The 22,569-nt window shown below is 45.9% G+C and overlaps 1 protein-coding gene across 5 annotated transcripts in view; it reads right to left on the bottom strand.

Moving 5' to 3' along the window:
* Positions 1-22,569, bottom strand: part of SREK1 (splicing regulatory glutamic acid and lysine rich protein 1) — a 207,634-nt gene that overhangs the window by 70,431 nt on the left and 114,634 nt on the right. For all 5 annotated transcript variants that reach the window (XM_063963325.1, XM_063963311.1, XM_063963318.1 and 2 more), the window contains exon 8: positions 5,309-5,414. In XM_063963325.1, coding sequence (XP_063819395.1) covers positions 5,309-5,414 — 106 coding nt within the window. The remainder of the gene's footprint in view (positions 1-5,308; positions 5,415-22,569) is intronic.

Genomic DNA, 22,569 nt, shown 5'->3' with positions numbered 1-22,569 from the left:
AAGATGACACTACCTTTGGCAAGAAAGCGGGATTCGTCCGAAGTTCCGCTCTGTCATCATGAAACACCAAATACGGTGGCTTGCATGACAAGGCACCCAAATCTGAAACACGCCTTGCCGAAGCTAAGGCTAGGAGAAAAATCGTTTTCCAAGTGAGAAACTTAATATCCACTTGTTGTAAGGGTTCAAAATATGAAGACTGTAAGAAATCTAAAACCAGATTCAAGTCCCATGGCGCTGTAGGTGGAATGAATGGAGGCTGTACTCTGAGGACACCTTGCAGAAAGGTGTGTACAGATGGCAATAGAGCCAATCGTCTTTGAAAGTAAATTGACAAAGCAGATACCTGCACCTTTAGTGTAGATAAACGCAGTCCTCCATCTAAACCTGTCTGTAGAAATAACAAAAGACGGGATAACTTGAAAGATGATGTCGGAAACTTCCGAGCTTCACACCAACCTATATAGGCACGCCAAATTCTGTAATAATGAGCTGCCGTAACCGGCTTCCTAGCTCGTAACATGGTTGGTATAACCGAATCTGGAATGCCCTCTTTTCTTAAGAGGGCGGTCTCAACAGCCACCCCGTCAAACGCAGCCGCACTAAATCGGGGTAAAGGAACGGACCCTGTTGTAACAGGTCCGGACGTAGTGTGAGCGGCCAAGGATCGTCTGTGAGTAGTCCGCGGAGATCCGAGAACCAAGCTCTCCGAGGCCAATGAGGCGCCACTAGTATGACTGTGGCGGACTCTCTTTTGATCCGTTATAGCAACAAAGGGAGCAGCGGAAACGGTGGAAACAGATACACGAGGCTGTACGGCCACGCGATTGTGAGAGAATCCACCGCCACTGCCTTTGTATCTCTCGTTCTGGACACATACTGGGGCGTTTGGTGATTGTGGCGAGATGCCATCAGGTCCACTTGAGGGTAACCCCACCTCTGGACCAGCATGTGAAACACTTCTTGATTTAATGCCCATTCTCCTGGATGAAAATCCCGACGGCTGAGATAATCCGCCTGCCAGTTGTCCACTCCCGGAATGAACACTGCCGACAATATCACTTGGTGATGTTCGGCCCAATTGAGGATTCGAGCTACTCCTGCATTGCCATGCGGCTTCTCGTTCCTCCTTGTTTGTTGATGTACGCGACTGCCGTCGCGTTGTCTGACTGCACCTGGACAGTCTGACACCGAAGCATGTGTCCTGCTTGTCGTAGCGCATTGTAAATTGCCCGGAGTTCCAGGACATTTATAGACAGCAATCTTTCGTGATCCGCCCAGAGACCCTGGAGCTGACAATTTTGAACTACAGCTCCCCAACCTCTGAGACTCGCGCCCGTCGTTAGAATTATCCAATTCCAGGCGCTGAACCGTTTCCCTGCGGTTAGATTGTGTACTTTGAGCCACCAGAGTAGAGATACCCTTGCCCGTGGCGACAACTTCACCCTGTGGTGAATCTGCAGATGCGAGCCCGACCACTGTGCGAGCACATCCAGTTGAAATGGACGTGAGTGAAATCTTCCGAACTGAAGCACTTCGAAAGCCGCCACCATTGTGCCTAAAAGGCAAATGCACAAATGTACTGAGACTGTGCGTGGCTTGAGCACTAATTGTACCAGATGACGAATTATCTGTACTTTCTGTTCTGGTAGGTAAATTCTTTGATTCACCGTATCGAGAATCATACCTAGGAACTGAAGTCGTTGAGACGGAACTAGATGTGATTTCTTGAAGTTGACAATCCAAACGTGCTGAACTAGTACATTGTACGTTAGCAACGCATGTTGGAGGAGCATCTGTTGAGACGGAGCTTTGATGAGCAGATCGTCTAAGTACGGAACTATTGTCACTCCCAGGGATCTGAGATGAGCTATCATCACAGACATCACTTTGGTGAATACCCGAGGCGCTGACGAGATGCCAAACGGTAGAGCCTGAAACTGGTAATGGTTCTGGCGTATTGCAAAACGCAAGAAACTCTGATGAGTAGGCCAAATTGGAATGTGTAAGTACGCATCCTTGAGATCTAGCGCAATCATGAATTCCTGTGGCTCTAAACCTGCAATTACTGACCGCAGAGATTCCATCTTGAATCTGTAGTAAGTGACGTACTGATTGAGACCCTTTAAGTTCAATATTGGCCTGACGGAGCCATACGGCTTTGGTACCACAAACAGACTGGAATAATAACCCTGACCCTGTTGTTGTACCTGGACCTGAATCAAAACTGCTGAATCCAGTAGGGACTGAATGGCAATTTGCAGAACCGCCCTCTTGTCGTCCGAGAGAGGTAGTCCTGTCTTGAAAAACCGCAGTGGCGGAAGACAGTTGAACTCTATTTTGCAACCTTTTAACACTAAATTGCGGATCCACCCATCTGTGGATGTGTGGAACCACGCCAAATGGAACGTCTGAAGGCGTGCTCCCACAATTGGAGCGCCGAGATGGGCTGGGAGCCCGTCATGCCACTGGCTTGTCAGTGACCTTGGCGTCCTGACGACTGGTGTTGGTTTGTTGGAAACCACGTCCTCGACCTCGTCTACCAGGCGTGGCTGTTCCTCTGCCACGCCCGCGAAAGGGCTGAGGTCTAAAGGATTTGAACGCAGGTCCAGAGTATCTCCGTCTTGGTACCGTTGGAGGCAATGGTAAGAAAACAGACTTTCCTCCCGTGGCCTCAAAAATCCATTTGTCCAATTCAGGACCAAACAACTTCTCGCCCCCGTAAGGTAACGCCTCTATACCTCTTTTGACCTCTGCCTCCGCTTGCCAAGAACGCAGCCAGAGTGCTCGTCGTACTGTAACCAGTGACGATGAAATGCGAGAAGTGAGCTGACAGACGTCAGTAGAAGCTGTACATAGATACTCTGCAGCCTCACAGATTTGATCAGCAAGAAGTATAAGGTGATCGTCATGTAGGTAAGACTTGAGTTCTGTTATCCATACAATTAGCGCCTTAGTTACCCAAATGCCAACCAACCCAGGTCTAAGCAACACTCATGCTGCTATATACATGGACTTTAGCATAACTTCTATTTTACGGTCTGAAGGGTCTTTAAGCGTAGTAGCAGTTGGCACTGGTATGGTTAATTTCTTGGTAAGTTTTGACACAGATGAATCAACCATTGGTGGATTCTCCCATGTACATGTTACCGAGTCTGGAAACGGGTAACTAGACTTAAATCTGCGAGGTATAGAAAACTGTTTATCTGGATTCTTTCGTGTTTCTACTAACATCTTATTAAGAGATTCTGAAACAGGAAAATACATTGGAGATCTCTGTTGTTTAGTAAATACGACTTCATCATTTGTCAGAGGCTGCTCAGTTTCTGTAAACTTCAGAGACTGACGCACCGATCTGATGAGATTATCAATGCCTGGGCTGTTAAAATCATCACTATCTGACTCCACTTCGCCCTCCTCACCCTCATCTTGCGCAGTGAGGTCTGGCATGGAATCGTCAGAATGCAACATAGCAGAAACCGGTAAATCATAAGACATATGAAATTTATCCCGTCTACCCAAAATGGATTTGGACTTTTGGCAAGGCTGAGACGCCTCCGGTAGTTCTGGCGGTCTTACCCTAGACTCAGATCTAGCCTCTTCCCGCTCTTGTCGAGCGGCGGTCAATTCTGATTGCAACCCAGCCAGTACATTGGCTAGCATTTCCCATGGAGGGTCCGGGGATGAAACCGGCTTTAAAACCGGAACAGAAATTGTATTCGTAACTGAATTCACACAACATACTGTACATGTGGTAGATCCATCCGGTAACACACTGTTACAGACCTTGCAGTGAAACTGCTTTTTAGTTTTTGCTGGTGCCTTACTCATTATGCAGACAGACAATACAATATACAAAGACAGACAACTTGCACGACTCAGTAAAATAGTACTAAGGTGTGTGTAATATATATATCTGGCCAAGTGCAGTACACGTGGCCAGTCCTATGAAATGTGATCCCAAATTCCCACTAACACCCCTGCGCCTCCGGTGGAGTAGAGATGTAGGACAGGAACGTTCTGGAATCACAACAGGAAGAACAGGAAGCATGGGTAAAATGGCCCCCATGCCATGCTTACAGTATAATCACAGTACAGGTTATAATCTTTTGAAACAGATATATAACCTGAGATAGTGTAACAAAAGCCTAATATGAAAAAAGAAAAATCAGAAATAATAAAAATATATTCAAAATAAGTCTGGACTGAGCCACACAAGCCTGTTGCTACGATGAGCACAGAAAAAACACTGAGGTACTCTGGAATATGGAGGGGTGGAGTGTTCTAAATTTAAATATTTAGTGCCCTGTTCCTGCGGAAGCCGTCCATATCCCAAGAGTACTCCAGTGATCCCTAGTGGATGAAAAAGAAATTTCTGATTCCTCCGACTCCCCATTCCCCCTCTCTAACCATCACCTGCTCTCTTTTAACTTATACCTTTCTGCTTCTCCACCTTCTATAGATACCATCACCAAGAGTAATACTGAAGCAATCGACAGTTTCCTTATCCTCCCTGCTCGACTCACTTCTCTCCTTTTCCTCTCTCTCCTGCCCTGAACAAGCTACTTCCCTATACAATGCCACCTTTACTTCTGCTCTTGACTCTGTTGCTCCAGCGACCACTATTCATCCTGGCAGATCAACACATCAACCCTGGCATTCCAAATTCACCAGATATTAGCACAGGTATGCTAGGATAATACCTAAAGATCATTAACAAGATGAGGAATTGGCTTGAGGAATATGAATAACTTAGCAGACATTCTAGAACACAAATGGTCACTTAGCTGTGCCCTCTTCAGAACCAGGCATCAAAAAAGTCATCTACACAGGTCTTTAGAGTTTGCTTCCAAACATGCCATCACTTGTGTATAATCAAGGTGCCAAAGCCAAGAACGACAGTAAGGAATCATCCGATAACTGCAATGCAAACCTGTTATGATTTGAAAATGATCTTAAGTTAAAGCTATCATTTACTTGTAGTACAAATACCAGACATCTGAATGCTACACATTGGCCAAACTGCAATATTTCTCGACCCCTCCTCACTGGCATCACTGCCAAGTCACATGCACTAGGCAAACAAATCAGATGCCGGCAGTGGGCGGTAGTCATTAACTGATTGAAGAGCTAAATTATAGGATTACCCGGCTGAACGAGCAACAAGACAGCCTGTGGGCAAATTATCATTATTAAGAACACAGCAGCCTTCATAAATATTGAGTGGTGTTGGACTGGAAACTATATCTTGAGTTTCATGTTGCAGCCTCACCTCTCTTTACTAAGCAACCAACGCACTTCTTTTTACCTGTGCTTTGAATGGGACCTTTTCCATCTAGACCGGGACTTGGAGCGAGAACGGGAACGGGTTATGGAGTGTTTTTCGGTAATCTTCTCAATTGGCTTACCAGTCTCTATGAAACAAAAAATAACCACATTTAAAGGGAAACCACTGGCAACATGCAGTGTGAATACATTTACTAGAAGGAAAGAGGAACTGCACATTTGCATGCAATAGATTCCCAAGGCCCAAGTAGATCCATCACCTGTGCAGACTGGAGGCAGCCATTCTGTGTGTTGAATGAGAATGGAATGTAGCATATAAATTCCCTATTACCTACAGAAGACACTGGGGCAAAACAAGATCTGAGGTCACCTAGTCCAGATTCATTTATGACTGACCTTCTGCTGTATTTGTTATTCTATGCCTTACAAGATTTAAAAATTTTGATTTCTGGGCCCAATAAACACATGGTTGTCGTTTCTAATCCTCTCCAAATCCACTTGGGGACACTGTAGACATTGGAGTGCAAATGCTCAGCCAGAAGGGCAGGCACTTTAAATTTTTCAAAGTCTTGAAACTCTATCTCCACTAACCTGTACATCTGCTGTAAATAGCCTATTATTTTACTAACCAAACCTGACAGGACAGAAATAAGGAACAAAGGGGAACATCCTTCTAGAGTAATAACATTAAAACATAAAAAGGTGAACACTAAAGTATAAAAGGATGAGCTCCCAGTGTACCTCAGTGGATTTAGCAAGAATAATTGAACCCAAGTACAATTTCCCATTTTTTTCTCTTGACCTATCTTGGGTACAACTGGAGAACTTAAGAACATCCCATAGTTGCCGCTAATGACATATATATTCACAAGAACAGATACAAAAAAGAGCCAATGCATTACATCTAGAAAGTGTAATAAACTTGTGAATGAAAGGCTGGATGACCGCCCAACACAACTTTTCAGCAGATGCTCTGTGCTGCCTGGGAAGCACTCACTGAACTGGCAAAATGTGTTCCCACATTTCCAAGAACAGGAAAAAGTTGCAAGGCAGGAGAATTACTGCTTTACTGAAGTAATGCACCGACCAATGGTCTGTTTAGACGCTAGCCAACCTCTCGTAGGCATTGCAGAGGAAACAGAGGTTATCCATCCTATGAACTTCACCGGTCCTATGGACATACAGGAAGTCTTTATAGTCTGTGGGCAGTACAGATGGTGTAATGGTTAGCATTACTGCCTCAATGCACTGAGGTCATGGGTTCGATTCCCACCATGGCCATAACTGTGCGGAGTTTGTATATTCTCCCTGTACTTGCGTGGGTTTCCTCTGGGTGCTCCGGTTTCCTCCCACAATCCAAAAATAAGATTTTACTTACCGGTAAATCTATTTCTCGTAGTCCGTAGTGGATGCTGGGGACTCCGTAAGGACCATGGGGAATAGACGGGCTTCGCAGGAGACATGGGCACTTTAAGAAAGAATTTAGATTCTGGTGTGTTCTGGCTCCTCCCTCTATGTCCCTCCTCCAGACCTCAGTTAGAGAAACTGTGCCCGGAAGAGCTGACAGTACAAGGAAAGGATTTTGGTAATCAAGGGCAAGATTCATACCAGCCACACCAATCACACCGTATAACTTGAGATAAACATACCCAGTCAACAGTATGAACAACAAAAGAGCAACAGTTCAACCCTGATGCAACCATAACATAACCCTTATTTAAGCAACAACTATATACAAGCATTGCAGAAGAATTCCGCACTTGGGACGGGCGCCCAGCATCTACTACGGACTACGAGAAATAGCTTTACCGGTAAGTAAAATCTTATTTTCTCTAACGTCCTAGTGGATGCTGGGGACTCCGTAAGGACCATGGGGATTATACCAAAGCTCCCAAACGGGCGGGAGAGTGCGGATGACTCTGCAGCACCGATTGAACAAACACAAGGTCCTCCTCGGCCAGGGTATCAAACTTGTAGAACTTTGCAAAAGTGTTTGAACCTGACCAAGTAGCCGCTCGGCAAAGTTGTAATGCCGAGACCCCTCGGGCAGCCGCCCAAGAAGAGCCCACCTTCCTAGTAGAATGGGCCTTAACTGATCTTGGCAGCAGCAATCCAGCCGCCGAATGAGCCTGCTGAATCGTGTTACAGATCCAGCGAGCAATAGTCTGCTTTGAAGCAGGAGTACCAAGCTTGTTGGTAGCATACAGGATAAACAAAGACTCTGTTTTCCTGACCCTAGCCGTTCTGGCTACATAAACCTTCAAAGCCCTGACTACATCAAGCAACTCGGAATCCTCCAAGTCCGTAGTAGCCACAGGCACCACAATAGGTTGGTTTATATGAAAGGATGAAACCACTTTCGGCCGAAATTGTGGACGGGTCCGCAATTCTGCTCTATCCGCATGGAAAACCAGATAGGGGCTTTTATGTGACAAAGCCGCCAACTCTGACACACGCCTAGCCGAAGCCAAGGCTAATAGCATGACCACCTTCCACGTGAGATATTTCAACTCCACCGTTTTGAGTGGTTCAAACCAGTGGGATTTCAGGAAACTCAACACCACGTTTAGATCCCAAGGTGCCACTGGAGGCACAAAAGGGGGCTGATTATGCAGCACTCCCTTTACAAACGTCTGAACTTCAGGTAGAGAAGTCAACTCCTTTTGAAAGAAAATGGATAGGGCCGAAATCTGGACCTTAATGGACCCCAATTTTAGGCCCAAATTCACTCCTGACTGTAGGAAGTGAAGGAAACGGCCCAGCTGGAATTCCTCCGTAGGGGCATTCCTGGCCTCACACCAACCAACATATTTTCGCCATATACGGTGATAATGTTGAGCTGTCACGTCCTTCCAAGCCTTTATCAGCGTAGGAATGACCTCATCCGGAACGCCTTTCTCTGCTAGGATCCGGCGTTCAACCGCCAAGCCGTCAAACGCAGCCGCGGTAAGTCTTGGAACAGACAGGGCCCCTGTTGCAACAAGTCCTGTCTTAGAGGAAGAGGCCACGGGTCCTCTGAGCATTTCTTGCAGATCTGGATACCAAGTCCTTCGTGGCCAATCTGGAACAATGAGTATCGTTCTCACTCCTCTTTTTCTTATTATTCTCAGCACCTTGGGTATGAGAGGAAGAGGAGGAAATACATAGACCGACTGGAACACCCACGGTGTCACCAGGGCGTCTACAGCTATCGCCTGAGGGTCTCTTGACCTGGCGCAATACCTCTGTAATTTTTTGTTGAGGCGGGATGCCATCATGTCCACCTGTGGCAGTTCCCACCGACTTGCAGTCTGTGCGAAGACTTCCTGATGAAATCCCCACTCTCCCGGGTGGAAGTCGTGTCTGCTGAGGAAGTCTGCTTCCCAGTTGTCCACTCCCGGAATGAACATTGCTGACAGTGTGCTTACGTGATTCTCCGCCCAGCGAAGAATTCTGGTGGCTTCCGCCATCGCTACCCTGCTCCTTGTGCCGCCTTGTCGGTTTACATGAGCCACTGCGGTGATGGTGTCTGACTGAATCAGAACCGGTTGGTCGCGAAGCAGGGTCTCCGCTTGACATAGGGCGTTGTATACAGCCCTTAGTTCCAGGATGTTGATGTGAAGGCAAGTCTCCTGACTTGACCACAGACCTTGGAAATTTCTTCCCTGTGTGACTGCTCCCCACCCTCGGAGGCTTGCATCCGTGGTCACCAGGACCCAGTCCTGAATGCCGAATCTGCGGCCCTCGAGAATGTGAGCACTCTGCAGCCACCACAGGAGAGACACCCTGGCCCTGGGGGATAGGGTGATTAACCAATGCATCTGAAGATGTGATCCGGACCACTTGTCCAGTAGTCCCATTGAAAGGTCCTCGCATGGAACCTGCTGAAGGGAATGGCCTCGTATGATGCCACCATCCTTCCCAGGACTCGAGTGCAGTGATGCACTGACACCTGTATTGGTTTTAATAGGTTCCTGACCAGTGTCATAAGACCCTGAGCTCTCTCTATCGGGAGATAAACCCTTTTCTGGTCTGTGTCTAGAATCATGCCTAAGAAAGGCAGACGAGCCGTAGGAACCAACTGCGACTTTGGAATATTTAGAATCCAGCCGTGTTGCCGTTACACTTCCAGAGAAAGTGCTACGCTGATCAGCAACTGCTCTCTTGATCCTGCTTTTATGAGGAGATCGTCCAAGTATGGGATAATTGCTACCCCTTGCTTCCGCAGGAGTACCATCATTTCCGCCATTACCTTGGTAAATATTCTCGGTGCCGTGGAGAGACCAAACGGCAACGTCTGAAATTGGTAATGACAATCCTGTACCACAAATCTGAGGTACGCCTGATGAGGTGGATAATGGGGACAATAAGAATTTACTTACCGATAATTCTATTTCTCATAGTCCGTAGTGGATGCTGGGGACTCCGTAAGGACCATGGGGAATAGCGGCTCCGCAGGAGACTGGGCACAAAAGTAAAAGCTTGAACTAGCTGGTGTGCACTGGCTCCTCCCCCTATGACCCTCCTCCAATCCTCAGTTAGGATACTGTGCCCGGACGAGCGTACATAATAAGGAAGGATATTGAATCCCGGGTAAGACTCATACCAGCCACACCAATCACACCGTACAACCTGTGATCTGAACCCAGTTAACAGTATGATAAACGAAGGAGCCTCTGAAAAGATGGCTCACAACAATAATAACCCGAATTTTGTAACAATAACTATATACAAGTATTGCAGACAATCCGCACTTGGGATGGGCGCCCAGCATCCACTACGGACTATGAGAAATAGAATTATCGGTAAGTAAATTCTTATTTTCTCTAACGTCCTAAGTGGATGCTGGGACTCCGTAAGGACCATGGGGATTATACCAAAGCTCCCAAACGGGCGGGAGAGTGCGGATGACTCTGCAGCACCGAATGAGAGAACTCCAGGTCCTCCTCAGCCAGGGTATCAAATTTGTAGAATTTAGCAAACGTGTTTGCCCCTGACCAAGTAGCTGCTCGGCAAAGTTGTAAAGCCGAGACCCCTCGGGCAGCCGCCCAAGATGAGCCCACCTTCCTTGTGGAATGGGCTTTTACAGATTTTGGCTGTGGCAGGCCTGCCACAGAATGTGCAAGCTGAATTGTACTACAAATCCAACGAGCAATCGTCTGCTTAGAAGCAGGAGCACCCAGCTTGTTGGGTGCATACAGGATAAACAGCGAGTCAGATTTCCTGACTCCAGCCGTCCTGGAAATATATATTTTCAGGGCCCTGACTACGTCCAGTAACTTGGAGTCCTCCAAGTCCCTAGTAGCCGCAGGCACCACAATAGGCTGGTTCACGTGAAACGCTGAAACCACCTTTGGGAGAAATTGAGGACGAGTCCTCAATTCTGCCCTATCCGTGTGAAAAATCAGGTAAGGGCTTTTATAAGATAAAGCCGCCAATTCTGAGACACGCCTGGCTGAAGCCAGGGCTAACAGCATTACCACCTTCCATGTGAGATATTTTAATTCCACAGTGGTGAGTGGTTCAAACCAATGTGATTTTAGGAACCCCAAAACCACATTGAGATCCCAACGTGCCACCGGGGGCACAAAAGGAGGCTGTATATGCAGTACCCCTTTGACAAACGTCTGGACTTCAGGCACTGAAGCCAGTTCTTTTTGGAAGAAAATTGACAGGGCCGAAATTTGAACCTTAATGGACCCTAATTTTAGGCCCATAGACAGTCCTGTTTGCAGGAAATGTAGGAAGCGACCCAGTTGAAATTCCTCTGTAGGGGCCTCTTTGGCCTCACACCACGCAACATATTTTCGCCAAATGCGGTGATAATGTTTCGCGGTTACATCCTTCCTGGCCTTTATCAGGGTAGGGATGACTTCTTCTGGAATGCCTTTTTCCTTCAGGATCCGGCGTTCAACCGCCATGCCGTCAAACGCAGCCGCGGTAAGTCTTGGAACAGACAAGGTCTCTGCTGGAGCAGGTCCTTTCTTAGAGGTAGAGGCCACGGGTCCTCCGTGAGCATCTCTTGAAGTTCCGGTTACCAAGTCCTTCTTGGCCAATCCGGAACCACGAGTATAGTTCTTACTCCTCTCCTTATTATGATTCTCAGTACTTTTGGTATGAGAGGCAGAGGAGGGAACACATACACTGACTGGTACACCCATGGTGTTACCAGAGCGTCCACCGCTATTGCCTGAGGGTCCCTTGACCTGGCGCAATATCTGTCTAGTTTTTTGTTGAGACGGGACGCCATCATGTCCACCTTTGGTTTTTCCCAACGGTTTACCATCTCTTGGAAGACTTCTGGATGAAGTCCCCACTCCCCCGGGTGAAGGTCGTGTCTGCTGAGGAAGTCCGCTTCCCAGTTGTCCACTCCCGGAATGAACACTGCTGACAGTGCTATCACATGATTTTCCGCCCAGCGAAGAATCCTTGCAGCTTCTGCCATCGCCCTCCTGCTTCTCGTGCCGACCCTGTCTGTTTACGTGGGCGACTGACGTGATGTTGTCCGATTGGATCAATACCGCCTGACCCTGAAGCAGGGGTTTTGCTTGACTTAGGGCATTGTAAATGGCCCTTAGTTCCAGAATGCTTATATGAAGAGATGTTTCCATGCTTGACCACAAGCCCTGGAAATTTTGTCCCTGTGTGACTGCTCCCCAGCCTCTCAGGCTGGCATCTGTGGTCACCAGGATCCAATCCTGAATGCCGAATCTGCGGCCCTCTAGTAGATGAGCACTCTGCAGCCCCACAGAAGAGACACCCTTGTCCTTGGCGACAGGGTTATCCGCTGATGCATCTGAAGATGCAATCCGGACCATTTGTCCAGAAGATCCCACTGAAACGTTCTTGCATGGAATCTTCCGAATGGAATCGCTTCGTAAGAAGCCACCATTTTTCCCAGGACCCTCGTGCACTGATGCACTGACACCTGGCCTGGTTTTAGGAGATTCCTGACTAGCTCGGATAACTCCCTGGCCTTCTCCTCTGGGAGAAACACCTTTTTCTGGACTGTGTCCAGAATCATTCCTAGGAACAGGAGACGTGTCGTTGGAATCAGCTGCGATTTTGGAATATTTAGAATCCACCCGTGCTGACGTAACACTAACTGAGATAGTGCTACTCCGAATTCTAACTGTTCCCTGGACCTTGCCCTTATCAGGAGATCGTCCAAGTAAGGGATAATTAAAACGCCTTTTCTTCGAAGAAGAATCATCATTTCGGCCATTACCTTGGTAAAGACCCGAGGTGCCGTGGACAATCCAAACGGCAGCGTCTGAAACTGATAATGACAGTTTTGTACTACAAACCTGAGGTACCCTTGGTGAGAAGGGTAGATTGGGACGTGGAGATAAGCATCTTTGATGTCCAGAGACACCATATAGTCCCCTTCTTCCAGGTTTGCTATCACTGCTCTGAGTGACTCCATCTTGAATTTGAACCTCTTTATGTAAGTGTTCAAGGATTTTAGATTTAAAATTGGTCTCACCGAGCCGTCCGGCTTCGGTACCACAAACAGCGTGGAATAATACCCCTTTCCCTGTTGTAGGAGAGGTACCTTGATTATCACCTGCTGGGAATACAGCTTGTGAATGGCTTCCAAAACTGCCTCCCTGTCGGAGGGAGACTTTGGTAGAGCAGACTTCAGGAACCGGCGAGGGGGAGACGTTTCGAATTCCAGTTTGTACCCCTGTGATACTACCTGCAGAATCCAGGGGTCCACTTGCGAGTGAGCCCACTGCGCGTTGAAATTTTTGAGACGGGCCCCCACCGTGTCCGAGTCCGCTTGTAAAGCCCCAGCGTCATGCTGAAGACTTGGCAGAAGCAGAGGAGGGCTTCTGCTCCTGGGAAGAGGCTGCCTGGTGCAGTCTTTTTCCTCTTCCTCTGCCCCGGGGCAGAAATGAGTGGCCTTTTGCCTGTGTCGTTTGGAATCCGCATCCCCTGACCACTGTCGTGTCCATAACGCTCTTCTGGCAGAAATGGACATAGCACTCACTCTTGATGCCAGGGTGCAAATATCCCTCTGTGCATCACGCATATATAGTAATGCATCCTTCAAATGCTCTATAGTTAGTAATATACTGTCCCTATCCAGGGTATCAATATTTTCAGTCAGGGAATCCGACCACGCCACTCCAGCACTGCACATCCAGGCTGATGCGATTGCTGGTCGCAGTATAACACCAGTATGTGTGTATATACCCTTCAGGATATTTTCCAGCCTTCTATCCGCTGGTTCTTTGAGGGCGGCCGTATCAGGAGACGGTAACGCTACTTGTTTAGATAAACGTGTGAGCGCTTTATCTACTCTAGGGGGTGTTTCCCAACGCGCCCTAACCTCTGGCGGGAAAGGGTATAGTGCCAATAATTTATAAGAAATTAGCACTTTTTTATCGGGGGAAACCCACGCTTTATCACACACCTCATTTAATTCATCTGACTCAGGAAAAGCTACTGGTAGTTTTTTCACTCCCCACATAATACCCTTCTTTGTGGTACTTGTAGTGTCAGAAATGTTCAATGCCTCCTTCATTTCCGTGATCATGTAACGTGTGGCCCTACTGGACATTACGTTTGTCTCCTCACCGTCGACACTGGACTCAGTATCCGTGTCTGGGTCTGTGTCGACCCACTGAGGTAACGGGCGTTTTATCGCCCCTGACGGTGTCTGAGACGCCTGGACAGGCACTAATTGATTTGACGGCTGTCTCATGTCGTCAACAGTTTTTTGTAAAGTGCTGACATTGTCACGTAGTTCTTTAAATACAACCATCCAGTCAGGTGTCGACTCCCTAGGGGGTGACATCACTAATACAGGCAATTGCTCTGCTTCCACATCATTTTCCTCCTCATACATGTCGACACAATCGTACCGACACCCAGCACACACACAGGGAATGCTCTGATAGAGGACAGGACCCCACTAGCCCTTTGGGGAGACAGAGGGAGAGTTTGCCAGCACACACCAGAGCGCTATATATATATATAGGGATAACCTTATATAAGTGTTACTCCCTTTTATAGCTGCTGTTTATAATTTAGCTGCCAATAGTGCCCCCCCTCTCTCGTTTTTACCCTGATTCTGTAGGGACTGCAGGGGAGAGTCAGGGAGCCGTCCTTCCAGCGGAACTGTGAGGGAAAATGGCGCTTGTGTGCTGAGGAGATAGGCTCCGCCCCTTCACGACGGCCTTATCTCCCGCTTTTTTCTGGAAAACTGGCAGGGGTTAAATACATCCATATAGCCCAGGAGCTATATGTGATGTATTTCTTTTGCCATCCTAAGGTATTTCTGTTTTTATTGCGTCTCAGGGCGCTCCCCCCCAGCGCCCTGCACCCTCAGTGACCGGAGTGTGAAGTGTGCTGAGAGCAATGGCGCACAGCTGCAGTGCTGTGCGCTACCTTAGTTGAAGACAGGAACGTCTTCTGCCGCCGATTTCACCGGACCTCTTCGTTCTTCTGGCTCTGTAAGGGGGCCGGCGGAGCGGCTCCGGGACCCATCCAGGCTGAACCTGTGATCGTCCCTCTGGAGTTAATGTCCAGTAGCCTAAGAAACCCAATCCACTCTGCACGCAGGTGAGTTCGTTTCTTCTCCCCTTAGTCCCACGATGCAGTGAGCCTGTTGCCAGCAGGACTCACTGAAAATAAAAAACCTAAAATAAACTTTTACTCTAAGCAGCTCAGGAGAGCCACCTAGCATGCACCCTTCTCGTTCGGGCACAAAAATCTAACTGAGGCTTGGAGGAGGGTCATAGGGGGAGGAGCCAGTGCACACCAGCTAGTTCAAGCTTTTAGGATCAAATCCCCATAGGGAGGGGAAAGAAAAAAGAAACCAGATAAATTAAAGGTGCACTCATCCAACTACTAAGTCCATTGATAAGAATATTGTTGTAGACCATATATATCCCTAGCAGCTATAACAGATAAAGGCTTAAATGCTCAATAGCCTATAATAATATGGAGGTTTATTTTGTTGTTCACTTATATGGGACTCAATTGTCCTTTATTGAAATTAGAGCGAAATAATGTTAAAATTCATAGAATAAGAGAGAGAGAATAAAAGGTGACAGAAATAGAAAAATCTGTGAATAAAGATTTAAAAACAAAGCTGATGTGTCTTGCCCTGCTTATATTTTCCTATGTTAGTTTTGATTGTGCATACACATACATATATTCATGCAGCACTGTATCAGTGCTATCCTTATATGAGACCTGCAGTTTTCATATTAATTGGAGCCTATTGTATTAAGATAAGGGGAAATATGTTGTCCTAATTCAAGGTTACAACCTGTTACATTAAAATGTAACCAAATTTTATTTCCCCACTCCTGCCCTTAAGGCTATAATTGTGATGAACTTCGTTCCACTTTCATACACAGAGAAGTGAAACAATGTTGCCGATTGTGTAACTTTACACCTGAAGTTCTGCAACTATCACGTAATGCAGAGAATGCTGATATGATGCTATATAACTAGATTTAATATTTGAGAGAACTGGTAAGGATGTATCTGGATAGATAATTTTATAAACCTATATTAAGGGTTATTTACTATGTAGGTCTGGATCATCCCTGACCCTAATTCCATAAATAAATGGGCTGGTGGGATAGATTTTGTATATCCCAAATGGTGTTAATCCACAGTGTTTATGCTCAGCATTGTTGAAATTGTGTCCATACAGGACATATTAGTAGCACTAAAATGTTGCTGATTGCGTTCTAATAATTTATAATTACTGTAAATGCCACAGGATCATGCCCCTATTTGACAACTAACTGCAACACACACACCATAGCATTAAGTACCCGCTAGACACAGAAAAAGTCTTGTGACTAGCTATAGCACCATTGTCTCTCCTATTTATTATATACGTCAGCTAGCCCACAGCGTGTGAATGGGACTGCAGGTGTATCAGAATGCGTTCAGAAACTCCTCTATAACATGGGTAAATCCGTTCAGAAACTGCTTTATAACATGAATGGATTAGGCTCCCAATAATACACTAACGGTCTCACATATATATAAGATATCAATAGCACATTTTATACAATATTAACAATGCGGGAACACATAGCTAAAGCCTATGCGCATTTCACTCGTAAAGAGCTTCCTCAGGGCACTATATTATATTATATATATGTGAGACCGTTAGTGTATTATTGGGAGCCTAATCCATTCATGTTATAAAGCAGTTTCTGAACGGATTTACCCATGTTATAGAGGAGTTTCTGAACGCATTCTGATACACCTGCAGTCCCATTCACACGCTGTGGGCTAGCTGACGTATATAATAAATAGGAGAGACAATGGTGCTATAGCTAGTCACAAGACTTTTTCTGTGTCTAGCGGGTACTTAATGCTATGGTGTGTGTGTTGCAGTTAGTTGTCAAATAGGGGCATGATCCTGTGGCATTTACAGTAATTATAAATTATTAGAACGCAATCAGCAACATTTTAGTGCTACTAATATGTCCTGTATGGACACAATTTCAACACTGCTGAGCATAAACACTGTGGATTAACACCATTTGGGATATACAAAATCTATCCCACCAGCCCATTTATTTATGGAATTAGGGTCAGGGATGATCCAGACCTACATAGTAAATAACCCTTAATATAGGTTTATAAAATTATCTATCCAGATACATCCTTACCAGTTCTCTCAAATATTAAATCTAGTTATATAGCATCATATCAGCATTCTCTGCATTACGTGATAGTTGCAGAACTTCAGGTGTAAAGTTACACAATCAGCAACATTGTTTCACTTCTCTGTGTATGAAAGTGGAACTAAGTTCATCACAATTATAGCCTTAAGGGCAGGAGTGGGGAAATAAAATTTGGTTACATTTTAATGTAACAGGTTGTAACCTTGAATTAGGACAACATATTTCCCCTTATCTTAATACAATAGGCTCCAATTAATATGAAAACTGCAGGTCTCATATAAGGATAGCACTGATACAGTGCTGCATGAATATATGTATGTGTATGCACAATCAAAACTAACATAGGAAAATATAAGCAGGGCAAGACACATCAGCTTTGTTTTTAAATCTTTATTCACAGATTTTTCTATTTCTGTCACCTTTTATTCTCTCTCTCTTATTCTATGAATTTTAACATTATTTCGCTCTAATTTCAATAAAGGACAATTGAGTCCCATATAAGTGAACAACAAAATAAACCTCCATATTATTATAGGCTATTGAGCATTTAAGCCTTTATCTGTTATAGCTGCTAGGGATATATATGGTCTACAACAATATTCTTATCAATGGACTTAGTAGTTGGATGAGTGCACCTTTAATTTATCTGGTTTCTTTTTTCTTTCCCCTCCCTATGGGGATTTGATCCTATATCCGTGTTTAAACCAGTGGGTAGCACCTTTATGAGCCTTTTAAAATTCTTTTTTCATATGTAATTGATATATGTGAATCCCTATAACAGGGTATATTTAGAAATTATAATAGGCACTCCAACTGTACGACTGATATCATATTTTACAATTCTCGGTGCGGGTTACCATCCAGATCTGGTGTAAGTGTATTGCCTAACCAGTTTTGGAACTTTTAGTTCAAGCTTTTACTTTTGTGCCCAGTCTCCTGCGGAGCCGCTATTCCCCATGGTCCTTACGGAGTCCCAGCATCCACTTAGGACGTTAGAGAAATGAAGGTATGCATCCCTTATGTCCAGAGACACCATAAAATCCCCCCCTTCCAGGCTTGCGACGACCGCTCTCAGCGATTCCATCTTGAACTTGAACCTTTTCAAGTATATGTTCAGGGATTTTAAATTCAATATGGGTCTGACCGAACCGTCCGGTTTCGGGACTACAACATGGTCGAATAATAACCCCCTCCTTGTTGAAGGAGGGGAACCTTGACCACCACCTGTGGAAGATACAATTTGTGAATTGCAGTTAACACTATTTCCCTCTCGTGGGGGGAAGCCGGCAGGGCCGTCGGTGAGGGGGCATCTCCACAAAGTCCAGCTTGTATCCCTGAGACACAATATCTATTACCCAGGGATCCAACAGGGAGTGAACCCACTTGTGGCTGAAATTTCGAAGACGTACCCCCACCGGCCTAGCTCCGCCTGTGGAGCCCCAGCGACATGCGGTGGATTTTGTAGAGGCCGGGGAGGACTTCTGTTCCTGGGAACTAGCTGTGTTGTGCAGCTTCTTTCCTCTGCCCCTGCCTCTGGCCAGAAAGGACGCACCTCGGACTTTCTTGTTTCTTTGTGATCGAAAGGACTGCATTTGATAATGTCGTGCTTTCCTAGGCTGTGCTGAAGTATAAGGCAAAAAAATCAGAATTACCAGCTATAGCTGTGGAGACCAGGTCCGAGATCCCTTCTCCACACAATCCTCAGCCTTGTAAGGTAAACCTTCCATATGCCTCTTAAGTCGGCATCACCTGTCCATTGCATGTTCCACAGGACACGTCAAGCAGAAATCGACATAGCGTTGACTCTAGAACCCAGTAGACTAATGTCTCTTTGGGCATGTTTTATATATATATATATATATATATATATATATATATATATATCTAAGACAGCATCTTTTATATATATATCTATATATCTATATATATATATATATATATATATATATATATATACATACATACATACATATATATACATACATACTAGGGTCTCAATCTCTGCTGATAAGGTATCTGTCCACGCTGCTACAGCGCTATAAACCCATGCCGACACAATCGCCGGTCTGAGTAGTGTACCAGAATGTGTGTAAATGGACTTCAAAGTACTTTTACTGCATGCTATCTGTAGGATCCCTGAGGACTGTTGTTAAGTCAGAGCAACCTTTTGGGCAAACGTGACACCCTAGGGGAAGATTCCCATCGTATCCTGGCCCTAATAGGGAAAGGATACTCCCTGAGAATTCTTTGTGGGAAACTGCAGTCTCTTGTCTGGAGATTCCCGCTCTTTTTCTTCATGAGAGGAGAGAAATTTACCTCAGCTTTCTTCCCCTTAAACATGTGTACCCTTGTGTCAGGGACAGATGAGTCATCAGTGATATGCAAAACATTTTTTATTACAATAATCATATATTAAATACTTTCCTGCCATTTTGGCTGTAACTTTGCATTATCGTAGTCAACACTGGAGTCAGACTCCGTGTCGATATCAGTGTCTATTATTTTGGATAGTGAGCATTGAGAGACTCTGAAGGTCTCTGCGACATAGGGACAGACATGGGTAGATTCCCTGTCTGTTCTCTAATCTTTTGTGCAATAAATTTTCCTTAGCACTTAATTTCACATATCCAAACAGGTGTCGGCGTTGTCGACGGAGACACCACTCACACACACATTTGCTCCATCACCTCCTTAGGGGAGCCTTTTACCTCAGACATGTCAACACACACGTACCGACACACCACACACTCAGGGAATGCTCATCTGAAGACAATTCCCCCACAAGGCCCTTTGGAGATACAGAGAGAGTATGCCAGCACACACCCCAGCGCTATAAACCCAGGAATAACACAGTAACTTAATGTTAACCCAGTAGCTGCTGTTTATATTGATTTTTGCGCCTAATTATGTGCCCCCCCCCCCCCCTCTCTTTTTACCCTCTTCTACCGTGTATCTGCAGGGGAGAGCCTGGGGAGCTTCCTCTCAGCGGAGCAGTGGAGAAAAAATGGCGCAGGTGAGTGCTGAGGAAGAAGCCCCGCCCCCTCGACGGCGGGCTTCTGTCCCGCTTAAATATACATTTTCTTGGCGGGGGCTCATACATAAATACAGTGCCCAACTGTATATATGTGTACTTTTGCCAAAAGAGGTCCATATGCTGCCCAGGGCGCCCCCCCTGCGCCCTGCACCCTTACAGTGACCGGAGTATGTGAGGTGTGTGGGAGCAATGGCGCACAGCTGCAGTGCTGTGCGTTACCTCAGTGAAGAACGGAGTCTTCTGCCGCTGATTTCGAAGTCTTCTTGCTTCTCATACTCACCCGGCTTCTGTCTTCCGGCTCTGTGAGGGGGACGGCGGCGCGGCTCTGGTATCGGACGACGAGGGTGAGATCCTGTGCATGATCCCTCTGGAGCTAATGGTGTCCAGTAGCCTAAGAAGCAGGACCTAGCTTCAGAGAGTAGGGCTGCTTCTCTCCCCTCTGTCCCACGATGCAGGGAGTCTGTTGCCAGCAGAGCTCCCTGAAAATAAAAAACCTAACAAAATACTTTCTCACAGCAAGCTCAGGAGAGCTCACTGAACAGCACCCAGCTCGTCCGGGCACAGTCTCAAACGGAGGTCTGGAGGAGGGACATAGAGGGAGGAGCCTGAACATACCAGAATCTAAATTCTTTCTTAAAGTGCCCATGTCTCCTGCGGAGCCCGTCTATTCCCCATGGTCCTTACGGAGTCCCCAGCATCCACTAGTATGTTAGAGAAAATATACTGGTAGGTTAATTGGCTTACAACAAAAAGTAACACTAGTGTGAATGCGTGTGCATATACATGTGATAGGGAATATAGATTGTAAGCTCCACTGGGGCAGGGACTGATGTGAATGGCCAAATATTCTCTGTAAAGCGCTGCGGAATATGTGTGCGCTATATACATAACTGGTAATAAATAATAAATGTCCAGAGAGTGATGAGACTTAATTCTTGCAAAGACAAACAATAAACTAAAGCCAGAATCATAATATCCTGTTTTAGGTGGAAGTTTAAGATAGAGGATATGTGGAAATTTACAGGACAGGGCTTCCAGCTCTGATACACTGCTCAACAAAAAGGGAACACTAAAATAACACATTCTAGATCTGAATGAATGAAATATTCTTATTAAATACTTTACATAGTTGAATGTGCTGACAACAAAATCACACAAAAATTATCAATGGAAATCACATTTGATAACCTATGGAGGTCTGGATTTGGAGTCACACTCAAAATTAAAATGGTAAACACACTACAGGCTGATCCAACTTTGATGTAATGTCCGTAAAACAAGTCAAAATAAGGCCCAGTAGTGTGTGTGGCCTCCACGTGCCTGTATGACCTCCCTACAACGCCTGGGCATGCTCCTGATGAGGTGGCGGATGGTCTCCTGAGGGATCTCCTCCCAGACCTGGACTAAAGCATCCGTCAACTCCTGGACAGTCTGTGGTGCAACAGTCTGGACAGTCTGTTGGTGGATGGAGCGAGACATGATGTCCCAGATGTGCTCAATTGGATTCAGGTCTGAGGAACGGGCGGGCCAGTCCACAGCATCACTGCCTTTGTCTTTCAGGAACTGCTGACACACTCCAGCCACATGAGGTCTAGCATTGTCTTGCATTAGGAAGAGCCCAGGGCCAACCGCACCAGCATATGGTCTCACAAGGGGTCTGAGGTTCTCACCTCGGTACCTAATGGCAGTCAGGCTACCTCTGGCGAGCACATGGGAGGGCAGTGCGACCCCCCAAAGAAATGCCACCCCACACCATTACTGACCCACTGCCAAACCGGTCATGCTGGAGGATGCTGCAGGCAGCAGAACGTTCTCCTTGGCGTCTCCAGACTCTGTCACATGTGCTCAGTGAGAACCTGCTTTCATCTGTGAAGAGTACAGGGCGCCAGTGGCGAATTTGCCAATCTTGGTGTTCTCTGGCAAATGCCAAACGTCCTGCACGGTTGGGACGACACGTGATGACACAGCCGGCGCGTCGTGTCGCACAGTGGTAAAAGACACATGGTTACTTTCCTAGCCCTGGTCCTACACATGGACTTCACCAATTGCCAATATGTTATTAGTTATATGCTAGGCAATATTGTATTGTATTGTGTGGTTATTATATTGTACAGTTATATTTTATCTTTTATATTTGGTATATGTAGTTTATTTGGTTATTATATATTCAATGTAATTGTTAACTGATTAAGTCCAGGCCAGAGTGTTAGTAACATAGTTAAATCAGTTCATTGTAATGTAAGTCCCCTAGCTGTACACTCAGATATGATTAGGATGAGTAGGTTATGTAGTAAACAGGTTCTGTATGGAGATGCAGGTATTCTGATCCTGTGCACTCCATTGTGTACAAGAGTCCAGACACCTCGTCTCCACTCCCGACTGACCAGCTTGTGTGATGAATAGACAGGGGAGGGTATAACAAGAGTAAACTCTGCTGGGGGGAGAGATCTGACAGAGAGAGAGAGTGGCAGGAGACTGGCTAAGAAGTAATGTTCTGTCAGGAGTTCCAGGAGGGATTGTCATGTAGAATTGGATCACAGAAGTGTGCTGAGCTGTTTATAACCCATTCTGTTCAATAAACCACTGTTGGTTTTTCATCTACCA

Source organism: Pseudophryne corroboree, chromosome 1 (genome assembly GCF_028390025.1).
Source record: "Pseudophryne corroboree isolate aPseCor3 chromosome 1, aPseCor3.hap2, whole genome shotgun sequence".
Classification (NCBI taxonomy): Eukaryota; Metazoa; Chordata; class Amphibia; order Anura; family Myobatrachidae; genus Pseudophryne; species Pseudophryne corroboree.
The sequence above is the reverse complement of the archived record's forward strand: the minus strand, read 5'-3'. Positions and strand labels throughout refer to the sequence as shown.